This window comes from Gossypium raimondii, chromosome 5 (assembly GCF_025698545.1).
Source record: "Gossypium raimondii isolate GPD5lz chromosome 5, ASM2569854v1, whole genome shotgun sequence".
NCBI classification, from domain to species: domain Eukaryota; kingdom Viridiplantae; phylum Streptophyta; class Magnoliopsida; order Malvales; family Malvaceae; genus Gossypium; species Gossypium raimondii.
In genome coordinates this window covers 26,461,306-26,474,974 of record NC_068569.1, presented here as the reverse complement: position 1 = coordinate 26,474,974, position 13,669 = coordinate 26,461,306, and the positions used below count along the sequence as shown (strand labels likewise).

At 33.3% G+C, this 13,669-nt stretch overlaps 1 protein-coding gene and 1 long non-coding RNA gene across 6 annotated transcripts; both read left to right on the top strand.

Annotated features, from left to right (window-relative positions):
* The first annotated feature begins 629 nt into the window (after nucleotides 1–629).
* LOC105770549 (retinoblastoma-related protein) lies at nucleotides 630–7,617 on the top strand. Of its 4 annotated transcripts, none has more exons than XM_012591801.2 (19): nucleotides 636–818; nucleotides 1,076–1,181; nucleotides 1,262–1,363; nucleotides 1,457–1,599; nucleotides 1,697–1,793; nucleotides 1,914–1,960; nucleotides 2,661–2,859; nucleotides 3,364–3,430; nucleotides 3,642–3,821; nucleotides 3,908–4,101; nucleotides 4,197–5,022; nucleotides 5,282–5,432; nucleotides 5,525–5,597; nucleotides 5,845–6,021; nucleotides 6,109–6,228; nucleotides 6,306–6,450; nucleotides 6,564–6,676; nucleotides 6,940–7,055; nucleotides 7,140–7,617. In XM_012591801.2, exons 2-19 carry the CDS (start codon nucleotides 1,098–1,100, stop codon nucleotides 7,294–7,296), a joined length of 2,991 nt encoding a protein of 996 aa, XP_012447255.1. In that variant the 5' UTR covers nucleotides 636–818; nucleotides 1,076–1,097; the 3' UTR covers nucleotides 7,297–7,617. The 4 variants fall into 4 exon arrangements, 3 of the variants coding, with proteins under 3 accessions (XP_012447255.1, XP_012447253.1, XP_012447256.1); XM_012591799.2 differs by having other exon boundaries at nucleotides 4,197–5,091; XM_012591802.2 differs by having other exon boundaries at nucleotides 637–818; nucleotides 1,266–1,363; nucleotides 4,197–5,091.
* Nucleotides 7,618–9,576: 1,959 nt separating this feature from the next.
* LOC128041400 (uncharacterized) lies at nucleotides 9,577–11,275 on the top strand. Of its 2 annotated transcripts, none has more exons than XR_008196411.1 (2): nucleotides 9,577–9,723; nucleotides 10,991–11,275. It is a non-coding gene; the product is annotated as an uncharacterized LOC128041400 (long non-coding RNA). The 2 variants fall into 2 exon arrangements; XR_008196412.1 differs by having other exon boundaries at nucleotides 10,231–11,275.
* Nucleotides 11,276–13,669: the final 2,394 nt, after the last annotated feature.

The window sequence follows — 13,669 nt, the reverse complement described above, 5'->3', positions numbered from 1 at the left end:
ATTTATTTATTTTATCATTTTCACATGTAATTATCTTATTGGGTTATCTAAGTAATAAATTACATCTCATTAAAAAATTCTACATATGAAATTCTACATCATACCGTTAACTTTTTAATGTTACTTCCATTAAATTTGTTAGAAAAGCAAATTACAAAAATAATAAAGGTTGATGGCTAAAAAATGCTCAAAAATACAATTAAGGTCATTTTGACAAAATATGCAAACGTTAATGGCCAAATTTATTATTAAGCCAAAATATTTTCGTTCAAAGTAATGTCTTAAATCAATGAGCCCAATTGGCAATACCGACGAACGGCTGGGCCGAACCCAACCCCAAAACTATTCCATTAAACATCATCGTAACGGAGAGCATCCAACCGCTTCCCTAACTTTGCAAAGCGTGAAACCTCGTCACGGCGAGGCGTTAAACAATTTTGGCGCCAAAAGGCCAATCCTACATCATGAGGTGTCAAAATATAACTGGATAGTCACGCATGTCATGTGCATGTGAATGTTATCATGATGTTATGTTGGTTAATTTTCCCGCGCTAAAGAGAAAAAGATCCTTCCTTGATTAGGGTTTCCACAAAAAGAGGCCCAAAATCAGAGAGATAAAACTACATATAAGAAAGAAAGAGGGAAGATTTTTGGGTTCTTTGACTTGTTCTTGACGATAATATAAAAAAAATAAAGAAGGAATTTTTTTCTGTTGCTTTCTCACTGTTTTTTTTTTCTTGTTCTCGATCCGTTAAAAGGTTTTTCTTCTTCACTGGATCTGTAGATACGATCCTAACCGAATTTCAAGCCCTGAATTTGTAAGCTTCCTTGCATTCTTGAATGATAATTCTCCATTTTCAGAAGCACAAAAGAAATTTGTTTTTTTTTTTTGGTTCTGAATTTTACTTTTCTTTTTGTAATAATAGCTTTTTTTTCCAATTCTTTTGCGGTTTTTTTGGGCTTAGCAACTCTAGCGGCTAGCGTAATCTTTAATATACTGGTTATGAGTTTATTGATAAAACTTTTCGAGGAATCATATTCTTTAAATTTCGAAATTTGTGAAATTTGAAATCAGCTGCTAGGATTATTTCAAAGAGATGGGAGACGTTAAGCCTTTAGTTTCAACTTCCAACAGCATGGATGGCGATGCTTTTGAAGCTAGATTCACTGATTTGTGCAAGGTAGTAATATGTTCTTTTTAGTAATATTATTTCAAATATGCTCCCTTTTTTTGGTAATGATGTTTTTTCATGATTTGAAGAAAGGGCTATCTTTGGATGAGAAAACTTGCTCAGGAGCTATGAAGCTATTTAAAGAAACCAAACATCTTGTTTCATCTAATGTTTCAGCAGCTGAGAGGACGGTAGTTATTTTTGAACTTTATTTTTACAATGAAATTACTAATGGTAATTGCGTTCTGGTTAACTAAACTCAGTTGCGTTTATTCTGGATTTAGGTTGAAGAAGCAGAGCGGTTTTGGTTTTCATTTGTCTTGTATTCGCTGAACCGCCTAAGTGAAAAAGGTGGAGACAGTGCACAACAAAAATCTGATGAAAATAGGTTTACATTATGCCAGATATTGAGAGCTACAAGGCTAAAGTATGATGCTATTAATTTTGTATACATATGGGTGTTCTTTTTTATCTACACCTGTTTTAACGACACCAAGCTTCCTCTTCTTTTTCCTGTCTTGCAGTATTGTGTATTTCTTTGAAGAGTTGCCTCAATTTGTAGTAAAAGCTGGTCTTGTATTGACTAACATGTATGGTGAAGATTGGGAGACTAGACTTGAGGTGGTGAAAGAATATAGATTTATGGTTTAATTTGTTCTGTGTTTTTTTTTTTGCTTAAAAAGACTTTTTTTTATGGTGTGACATACTTTATTATTGATTTATGACACTTTAATCAATTAGGCAAAGGAGATGCAGGCCAATTTTGAGCACTTGACCCTTATAAGCAAGTAGGTGCCCTTTTGTTTTATATTCTGTTCAGATTAGAATATGCTATTGTGCGTATAACTTTGTAATGGCCCTAGTATTTCTCTCTTTTCCTCAATATAACTATGATTTACTAAAGTTGATGGGTTACTTTTAAATGCATGTTGAAAAGATATATTGCCTCAGTCATCAATTTATGTTCTATAATTGTGTAGATTCTGCAGTGTGCTTCCTTATATTGCTTTGAACCTTTGAAATTGACAAGAACAGGTGTATATGTTGGTGTTTTCGTTAAGTGTTTATTACCCACACGGTGGGAGGTGGTGCAGTGTACAAGATGGGCATATCAAAGATGTTTGGAAATTAAAATTCATTCAACACATACATGCATACATGCATACATGCAGGCACCATACTCACACCACAGACACATCCTATTTAAGCCAACTGCTGGTCATGCAGCGTGTTTATGGCCTGGTTTGATTGCAATCTTGTCAGATAGATAACAGGGTCAAATTTATGATCCTGATATGCGTATGGCATTCTCATTTGGACAGATTGCTGTTTTATATTTCAATCATATATTACATGGAATTTGTACTGTGTATGATATTTTTCTCTGAGAAACTATATCCTCAAAACCTGATTTTCTGGGTACTTTGTATAGCTTTTCATTTTGTAAAGTAAATAATATGTGCATCTTTCTATTTAATGGTACAAAAGGTCATACAAGCGTGCATTTCGGGAACTCTTCTTGTCAAGTGATGCAAATATTGGAAAACAGGAAAGTGCTACTGGTGCTCCTGATTATTTGTCAAAGTACCATCGTTTTGGGTGGTTACTGTTTTTGGCACTCCGTGTACATGCATTCAGCCATTTTGCAGACCTAGTGACTTGCGCAATTGGTTTTGTTTCTGTACTGGTCAGTTACACTTTTCTTTGGCTTTTTGTTTTTTGTTTTTTTTTTCCAACTTCTGCGTCTTTCTTAATAGTTGATTATGGGAAGGCAGACCTGGTTTTCCTAAGTAATAACATGCCATCCTTTTCTTCTAAAGGAACGTGTTGTTCTTATTATAATATTACAAATCTGTGTAGCATGGACACTTCTGTTAGTGGAATGTCTAAGTGCTGGAGACATTCTATTGTATGTTATTGTGTAAAAATGTTTTTGTTGCCCTACAATATCGTGTCCCAAAAATTCATGTGTCACTGCATTCATATCATGTTGCACTGTGTATTGCATGTCTGTTTTCATCCCAATCTAACTAGTAGTTATTAAAAAGACAGAAAGCAAAGGTTGAAAACTACATTTAAGTGTGCTTCAAAAGATTCAGCTCTAATATGCTGTTAGACATTTACTATAGCATGTAGCAATTATGGAGGTTAATTGTTTCTTCTTACTTTTTTTTTTTGTGATTTATTGCAGGCTATTCTGATTTTACATGTTCCTATTTGCTACAGAAACTTCAAGATCAATGACTCTCCACACTTTGGTAATTATCCGCCCTTTTGTGGCAGTCAAAATTTTAGATCTATCCTTCTTATTGATGAAGAAGGCATTTTTTATTCTTCACTGGTGTTCCTTTTGGCCAGTATTCTACACTGGTGTTTGGTCCTTTTCCTTTTACATATTTCTATTTTCTTTTCCTGGTGGAGGTAAATTTGTCGTTCCTATTGTGATTTCTTTGTTGTTTGATCTTTAAGTTAAGAAAGGTGAAAAAGGTGTCGACTTGCTTGCATCACTTTGCAACATGTATGATGCTTCAGAAGCTGATTTGAGGAGAACACTGAAGATGACCAATAAGTTAATGGAAGATATATTGAAAAAAAGGCCATGTCCAGCATCCGAGTGCAAAACTGAAACACTGGAACATATTGATACAGGTTTGTTACAAAAGTCATGGATGTATTTTGGACAGCATGCTTTCATTTGCTTATGCTTGTAATTATCTGATCTTCTTTGATGCCAGATGGCTTGGTCTATTTTGACGGTTTACTGGAGGAACAATCTTTTTTATCCAATTTGAGTATTTTAGAAAATGATTATGATGATGCAACTCGTAATAGAGGTGATCTGGACGAGAGGCTGTTCATAAACGAAGAAGATAGTTTACTTGGTTTTGGGAGCTTGTCTGGAGAGGATGTGAATATTTCTGGCATTAAGGTGCGTTTCATATTTGTGAAAGCATGTTATCCCTTGTTCAGTTTATATGCTTTATGGTGCAGTCACTTTATCTAAGGTTTTTATTTGTTGAGTAGAGGAAGTTTGATTCAATACCTTCACCGTCAAAGACAATCTCAAGCCCACTGTCTCCTCATTGTCATCGTGCATCTCATGTAAATGGTGTCCTTGGGCCACTTAACGGAAAGGTAGCCTCTACACCTGTCAGCACTGCAATGACAACTGCAAAGTGGCTTCGTTCTTTTATTTGTCCGCTTCCTTCAAGACCTTCAGCAGAGTTACAGCATTTTTTATCATCCTGTGATAAAGATGTTACCAATGATGTGATACGTAGGGCTCATATAATATTGGAGGCCATATTTCCCTGTAGTCATGATTGTAGTCTAACTGGAAGCCTTCGAAGTGCAAACCTAATGGATAATACATGGATGGAACAACGAAGACTGGAAGCACTTAAGTTATACTATAGGGTTCTGGAAGCTATGTGTACAGCAGAGGCTCAAATATTACGTGCACCAAACTTGACCTCTTTGTTAACTAATGAGAGATTTCACAGATGTATGCTTGCTTGTTCTGCTGAACTAGTGTTAGCAACACATAAGACTGCTACAATGCTGTTTCCTACAGTTCTAGGCAGAACTGGTATTACGGCCTTTGATCTAAGCAAGGTGATAGAAAGTTTCATTAGACATGAAAAGTCTTTGCCAAGAGAACTGAAGCGGCATCTAAACTCTCTGGAGGAGAGGCTTTTGGAAAGCATGGTGTGGGATAAAGGCTCCTCATTGTACAATACCTTGATAGTTGCAAGGCCTGCACTCTCTTCTGAAATAAATCGTCTTGGCTTATTGGCAGAACCAATGCCATCTTTGGATGCAATTGCAATGCATATAAACTTTTCTGAAGGTATTCCAACAGTGCCTTCTTTGCAGAAGCATGAAACATCACCAAGTAATTTTGGTAGCTTGATCTTAGGTATGAATCATTAGTAGCTTAGCTTTACCACTTGTTACATTCAGATATTGAATACTTTGTAACTGGTGCCCATTTGCTTGCCTACTGTAGTAGTTTGTGCTATAGGATTGAATTACAGTTATTCCCACCTGAAAGTGTTAAACTCGACTCTATCCTGAACTTAATTTACATGGTCATGTTCCTTTTTCAGGTCAAAATGGGGATGTCAGGTCTCCGAAGAGACTATGCACTGACTACAGGAGTGTATTGGTTGAACGGAATTCTTTTACATCACCAGTGAAGGACCGTCTATTAGCTTTCAGCAACCTTCGGAAGGCTCCTTTGCAATCTGTGTTTGCCAGGTATCTTGTTTGGTGCAAGTTCAAAGGGAAGTAGAAAACCTAAACTATTAGCACTTGCTTTTGGATTTTATTTTCGGGTACTTGTTTTGCAGTCCAACACGCCCTAACCCTGTTGGTGGAGGAGAAACATGTGCCGAAACAGGAATTAATATATTCTTTAGTAAGGTATCAAAATATAGATGAATTAGGCTTTCAAGTTTCATCTATTTGTTTAAATCCTGCATCACTATGGTGTGCCTTATGGTTACGTGTGTCGCAAAAAGTTGGCCTATTAGCACTCATTGCAAATGTAAATATCCCTTGATATATTTTGGTGCCAGATTGCCAATGTGCACCAACTTTTGCTATTGATTTAGATTCAGTTATCACTCTGCTCCGTCACTAACATGTCAGTTGCTTTTGCATTGCCTAGATTAATAAATTGGCTGCTGTCAGGATTAATGGTATGGTTGAGAGGCTACAACTGTCTCAAGAGATTAGGGAGAGTGTATATTTTCTTTTTCAACAAATACTTAGCCAGCGGACTTCTCTGTTTTTTAACCATCATATTGACCAGATCATCCTTTGTTGTCTCTATGTAGTTGCAAAGGTCAGTTCTTATGATATCTTTTAGATGCTGGCGTTGTTAAATTTATCTGCACTTTTTACCCTTACTTTCTGAATGAATGGCCTGCAGCTTTCTCAGTTGGAACTACCTTTTAAAGAAATTACTAGCAACTATAGGAAGCAACTGCAAGGTAGACCCGAAGTTTACTGCAGTGTATTTGTTGACAGATCATCAACACAACAGAACGGGGTATAATATCTCATCTCTATTTTCTATGGTGCTTGCTTTCAAGTGAGTTTTTAACCATTTTAATGATCTGAAAACAGAGAACCAGGCAGGATCATGTTGGTATTGTCGCATTTTACAATACAAAATTCATTCCTGCCATAAAACATTTGCTTGAAGAACTTGATCTTTCCAGAACGACTACAAGAACAACCCAGGTTCCTGAATCCAACAATAGTAATGATGGTAAACCTTTCAATTTTTTTCCATTATTTGGGGTGGGGGTGTTAATGTAATATTCTGTCCTTGCTGCTTATGCAAACCTTTCTAATTTGCTTCTCTCTTCATTGACTAGTTAGGTCCATGCCCTGGATCACCTAAAGTTGCCTCTTTTCCGAGTCTCCCTGATATGTCCCCAATGAAAGTATCTGCAAAGCACAATGTATACGTGTCCCCATTGCGAGCATCCAAGGTTCTTATTATATATATATTTTTGGTTCTTCGTAGAGTGATCAAATTTCGATTTACTAGAAAACCAGAAACAAAATGGAAAGAGTGTATTTGATGACTGCTGCAACTCAACTGTTCTTTTAAAAATGCAAGCACTCTTAAAAGGGCCGATACAGAAAAAAGGAATTAAAAGAAAAAGATCTTTTAATTTGCAAATATTTAAGTTTTTATGAATCTTGTAAAAAGAAAGTCGATCCTGTTTCTTAAATTTGTTTTCATCTACAGATGGATGCTCTAATCTCGCATAGCGCGAGAAGCTACTATGCTTGTGTCGGAGAGAGTACCCATGCCTTTCAGAGTCCTTCGAAAGACCTAACCGCCATCAACAATCAGTTGAACAGGTATTTTCTTTTTTTATTTTCAAGTATGGAAATTCTTGCCGTGTACTACTTTAATGATGCTGCCATTTGCTTTGCTGTTTTTAGTACTCGGAATATCAGAATTAAGCTCAAGTTCGATGATCTTGAGGGTGGCTTGGTTAGTGATTCCATGGTTGCAAATAGCCTTTACCTTCAAAGCGGGAGCCACACATTGGCATCCTCACCAGGTGCAGCTTTAAAATCTGAGCAACCGGAATCTTAGTGCAGCATAGGACATGCATTCCTTGTAAATTCTGCCTTTATTTCCCTATTCTTGTTATATACTGCAGCAGGTTTAAGTTTTTAAGAAGGGGTATTGTAGAATAGCCGCCACCGCCCCTACGAGCTTAAGGATGTTAGATTCAGTACTCGGAAGTTTGGGCTAACAAATTGGTATAAAATGTGCCTCTTTTGACTGTAGCAAATAGTAGCAATGTTGGTATGATGACGCGTGGGATCATGTTTTGTATTTTAATCATTTTCATATATTTGGAAGGCGATCATATCTGAAAAATAAATCATATGGTATTGATTTCATTTTTAAGCTCGGGAAAGCCTTCAATGGTGTCATTTTAATTTTGCCAAAACATTGATGGTTGCTATGCATCACCAACTCTAATGCCTATGTATTTTTGTTTTTCGGGTGTTCTTTGTGGGCACCTTGGCACAATTTTTATTCATAAAACAATTTCATGATTGTGAAAGAAGTATCCATATTACAACCTCTTGTCTTGTTTCAACTTTTAAAAAATTGGATAAATTTCATCATTGGTTACTCAACTTTGATCATCCAATTATGAAAAATTATAATTTGGCCACCCAACTATTGGAGATTGTGTGTTTTGGTTATCTAATTATTAAATGACTAACAAATTTTTTATATTAATGTTTATACATTGTGTCAATTTGATCTCAATAATAAAAATTCAAAAAATTATAAATTTAAACAATACATATATATTTTAAATATAAATATGAAATTGAAAAAATACTTAAAATTTATGATACTATGTGAAAAAATATGATACTTAAAATACATATATATTATATATTTTAAATATATATATATAAGCATGAAACAGATTTAATTAAATCAAGATTAAAATCCAAAATGAAGTAGCAAAGAATCCGAGCAAATTTCAAGAATTGGATTATAAAGCTGGTTTCAAAAGGAGACTATCTATATCAATTTGGACTAGTCTACTCCAGATAAAAATGGTTACTAAATTTTAAAACAAAATCTCTTAAAATAAAATTTCAAACTTTAAATATAAAAATTTAAAATAAAAAGTTCTAAAATAAAAATCTCAATTAGGCATTTAAGATGCCTACATATAATCTCATATATAATTTTCCCCATATTCTTCATCTTCACCGATCAAGTTGAAGGTACATCTTTTTCATCCAAAATTTTTAAAATCTTAACTCCTTCATTATTAAACTTCATTTTGATTGGATTCGGAGCACTGATTTCAATTGTTCCTAATCTTCCATTGCTCAAGGCTACCCAAAATTTACCATTTTTATTTCTCTTTTTATTATCAAATACTTTGAGAGCTACTTTCAGATAGTGCATACTAAATTTTAAAATTTATTCATTTTTATTGATTCTCTCATTAGAATAAACGAATTGTTTGCATTCAAAGCAACTCCATTAGGAAAAGCTAAACCATCGTATAATATCAATCTTCTCCTGAATGAAGATTATATTTCAACAATCGACTAGTTCTATCACCATATCTTACCGGAAAATCAACATCCCTATCTAATTAAAAATAAAGAATTCTTTTGATATAAAAAATCTCTATATAAGTTTGAATATATATTATCTTTGTATAAATACGAATATATAAATTCACCTAAATAGAAGAAATTATTAAGGATAAAAAAACCTTCTTTAAAAAACAATGCTACTATCAGTGAAATAAACCATTTCAATGATTGTATAAATATCCAAGCCACTTATAGATTTGAATGGCACTCCTTCAATTGAAATAACTAGTCATATAGTTATACCACCATTTGGTTCAACAACTAAAAGGCTAAAATAGGTATCTGCGATATATAGATGGCATGTTTGAGTATTGAACTTCAAACCCAATGGTCTTTCGCATATCAGTTTTGTCACATCTCAAAAACCGGGTTAGTAGAATCATGATAGTAAATCGGGGGTTAGTGAATTGAAAATTGTAATTGGGTTAGATAATTAAGATAATTAGGAATTAATTAAATAAAATATTAAATAAATAGAATTAATAATTTTAGATTAGAAATTAAAATTGACTGTTCGGGAATTAATTTGGTTAAAAGGGATTTTAAAAATGAGATTGGATTTGAAAATAATTTTGAAATTGGCTTTAATTGAAAAATAAGGACCAATTTGGAAAAGAGAGAAAACTGGAGGTAGTTAAATGGGCAATGACCCATTTTTTTTAAAAAATGGTTGCCTATTTAACAACCCCCACGTCTCCTTACCTCCCATTCTTCATCTTCTTCAAAAATTTGTCAAACACCAAATCAAAGTCTTTCTTTCGAAATTAGTTCATCTTTTTTTATTTTCAAGCTCTCCAAACACAAAATCTCTCTTTAATTTTGAAGAATACTCAAAGCTCGAATTAACTCCATAACTCGTCGATTTTACAAAATTGAGGTGAGATTCTTACTTTTTATGATTAAACTAAGTGAGTTGTTATTTCAATTTTAGATTTAAATGATTTAATTAAGATCTTAATATATCACTTGATTTTAAGTTGATTTTTGGCTTGAAAATGGTAGATCTCGTATTCCTTGGCTAAGATTTGGTTTTAAAGTGATTTTTAACTCATTTTATCTAATTAAAAGCTATTTTATTTTAATTTAACAAATTCTTAATGAATTTAAGCAAATTGAATATTTTCCTCTTTAAAAGATCACATAAGCTTGATTTTTCTGGAAAAATTAGATTGGTGTAATTGGGTAAAATTGATGGTTTAGATATGTAATTAGATGATATTTAGGATGTTTGGAATCGAAATTAAGATATAGAAACTAGATTTGAGTGGTGAAATTGCATTTTTGGCAAAACTAACTAGTTTCGGTAAGTATGATAGATGAGTTGTGGTTTGTATTTTTTATATGATTTAAATGTGTTTGTAATGTATTTATTGTGAATGCAAAGTTCTGGACTCATTGGGAGGTTCTACAAGCAAGGATAAAGGCAAACAAAGGCTTATTTGAATTTTTGCCATTAAAGTCAAGGTTGCAGGGTCAGTGGTTTGATGTGCTATAATTATGCACAAATCAAAGTGTTAAAGGGGAGCTTAGGTAGCCTAATCACCTATACTAAGTTCCATGACTAAGTTTTTCTACTTAAACTAATGATGATTTGCAAATGATGCTTAAATGTGATATGTTATGTAATGTATATTGAGATGACAATGAAAATGTTATGTGTTTATGACTGAATATGATATGAGTCTTGTTGATTTTATGTACACTATATGAGATCTATATGTTGTGGCTATTTGAGCATAATGTGAGTACTTATAAGCGCATGGTATGAGACTAGAATATGTGATATAAACATGAGTTGTGTGACATGTGAAAGCGTGTACAAAATAGTAAGTATACATGTTTAAGTGGATATGTTTGGAGGGTAAATTGGTTGTGTTTGGTGGGTGATAGCTTTATGCTACACATTATATTAGTCGTATTTGGAAATTTGATTATCCAATGTAATATATTTTTTATATATGCTTTATGATCAAATTGTGCCAACATATCAATGAGAACGCTACGAGTTGTGCTTGATTGCTTACCATGATTAATTGTGATGGTATGATTTCTTTTAACTTTGGATATTGTGACTACTTGTGACAATCTTTGAGCACTAATTGAGCTTGTAAAAGCTCACACTCTCTTATGTTTAACAATGCAAGGATATGACTAAAACGAGGAGGAAAAGTGAGCCACCAAGTGATCCATAGCAAGGCAATTTACCTTGAGTGTGTTTGATGTCTTCCCAACTTAATAAGGAAGGCAATGCGGGACTAATCTAGAGGGTTTTAAACTTTGAACTATTAATGGTTTGCAATTTGACATTGTGGACTATTTAATTGGTTTGATTTTGAGTTTTTATTATTGCTTCAAATAGATGATTGAATGGTAGATTATAAATGCTTGATGAATGGTATGAGCAATTGTTCGACTAACTTGTAAGTGTAGGTTGAAGAGTTTTTGGTTATTAAGGTAAGTCTTAATTATGAGTTTAGTATGCATGAATTATAAAATTGGACAAATTACGTAAATAGTAGGTGACCTGTTAACTAATTAAATGATATGATTTTATGAAGATATGCATGATGTTTTAATGGATCTTCCTAAACAAGATTTATACATATCACTCTACTATACTATTTTCAACCTTTTGAAATGGTGTTTTCAACATTTTACTACATTATGATTTAGATCTATCATTTGTTTTAAATAAAATAGTTTCTAAAATCCTTTCAAATATAACATTTTAAATACCCTATCACCTACATGAATGTTCAAATGAAGCTTTTAAAATATTTTCTTGTTAAAAATTTAATTTACGAATTATGCTGATGACTTGATGATTAGAGTAGCGCAACAGAAGCATGACTTCAGGTTATCAAATATTCCATGAATAATGGAGAGTCTTTTCGGTGGCTAATGTAACGTTCATAATTCAAGTCGGACCATCTCGGCTGGGTTTGGGGCACCACAGGTTCAAGGTTTGAATCTCTTATGTCATCACACAATTTCCTTTCTCTCGTCCAACAAAGAAATAAAAAAATTAAAAATCTTTTGATGAAAAATAGATAAAAATGAATAATGTGTGAATATACCTAAATTTGACAAAATAGAATGTTGATAATGACAACGTATCTCAAAGAAAAAGTGAAAGAAAAATAAAGAACACGAATTTTTACGTGGAAACCCTTTTGGGAAAAAACCACGGGCAGCGGAGAAGATAATTCACTATGTTGAAATTCGAATGATTATAAGAGGAGTAAACTATGTCTATTTATAGGATTGTAAAACCATATACTAATAGGAGTGTAGTAAGATTGAAACACATTATTCTAATCAATATAAAATAGATGGAGTTTAATAATGTTTAAAAAACCTTATTCTAAAATAAAATAAAAGAAGTGTAGCTCTATATAGATTTTACTTTTATTTTGTTTTACCACTATATTTTATTTAAATAAGGATTCGGGTCACTCAATTCTAACAATCTCCACATTGACATGAATTCTCAATGAACAAGTTCTTCATTGCGAACTCTCAACGAACAAGTTCTCCGTTTTTTCCATAAAACCCCTTAAGGGTTTAACTTTAACAATGAACACCAACCAAGTCTAAGCAATGTTCAAACTTGGTTATAGGAGGTAACTTAGTCATCATATATGCAGGATTTTCATGAGTAATAATTTTGCTCACAACAATATCACCATGAGCAATAATATCACGAACAAAATGATATCGAACATTAATGTGCTTTGTTCTCTCATGAAACATTTGATCTTTTGTAAGGAAAATGACACTTTGACTGTTACAAAATATTGAATTGATTTGAAGGTCTTTATTGAGTTCACTAAAGAGTCTTTTCAACCAAGTGGCTTCTTTACAAGCCTTAGTAATCGCTATGTACTCAGCTTCAGTGGTAGACAAAGCAACTGTAGTTTGCAAAGTGGCTTTCCAACTGATTGCACAACCTCCGATTGTAAAAACATAACTTGTGAGAGATCTTCTTCTATCAAGGTATTTAGCAAAATCAGCATCAACATACCCAATGACTCCATCTCTAGTTCTTTCAAACTGTAAGCAAACATCAGTAGTATCTCGTAAGTATATTAAAATCCACTGAATTGCTTTTTAGTGTTCTTTACCAGATTTGCCATGTATCTGCTAACTGCACTGACTACATATGATAAATTTGGACGTGAACAAACCATAGCATACATGAGAGATCCCAATGCACTAGAATATGGAACATGTGACATGTACTCAATCTCATCATCTGATTGTGGAGACAAAGCTTATGAAAGTCTGAAATGGGCTGCTAAAAGAGTATTAACAGGTTTAGCACTCTGCATGTTGAACTTGCCAAGAACTTTCTCAATGTACCCCTTCTGACTAAGGTACAATTTACTTACTTTTCTATCTCTGAGAATCTTTATACCAAGTATTTTCTTTGTTGGTCCCAAATCTTTCATCTCAAAATTTTCACTTAGTTGGGCTTTGACCTTTCTTATCTCTCCTTTATCTTTTGCTGTTATCAACATGTCATCAACATAAAGGAGTAGATACACAAAAGAACCATCACTATTTTTCTTAAAGTAAACATAATTGTCAAAGCTACTTCTTTTGAAATCATGAGAAGTCATAAATGAATCAAACTTCTTGTACCATTATCTTGGTGACTGTTTCAAACCGTAAAGGGACTTTTTCAACAAACAAACCTAGTCCTATTTTTTCTGAGACTGTAAAACCCTCTGGTTGTTGCATGTAAACATCCTCCTCAAGTTCTCCATTCAAAAATACAGTTTTTACATCTAACTTCTCAAGCTCCAAATCATGTATGGCCA

Bases quoted from the DNA above. Each gene is read 5' to 3' on its own strand.
- LOC105770549 (XM_012591799.2), top strand. From the start codon at position 1,098: ATGGGAGACGTTAAGCCTTTAGTTTCAACTTCCAACAGCATGGATGGC. The intron at 1,794-1,913 runs GTGGTGAAAGAA...TTAATCAATTAG, and splicing joins ATTGGGAGACTAGACTTGAG to GCAAAGGAGATGCAGGCCAA. The intron at 5,092-5,281 runs GTATGAATCATT...TTCCTTTTTCAG, and splicing joins TTTTGGTAGCTTGATCTTAG to GTCAAAATGGGGATGTCAGG.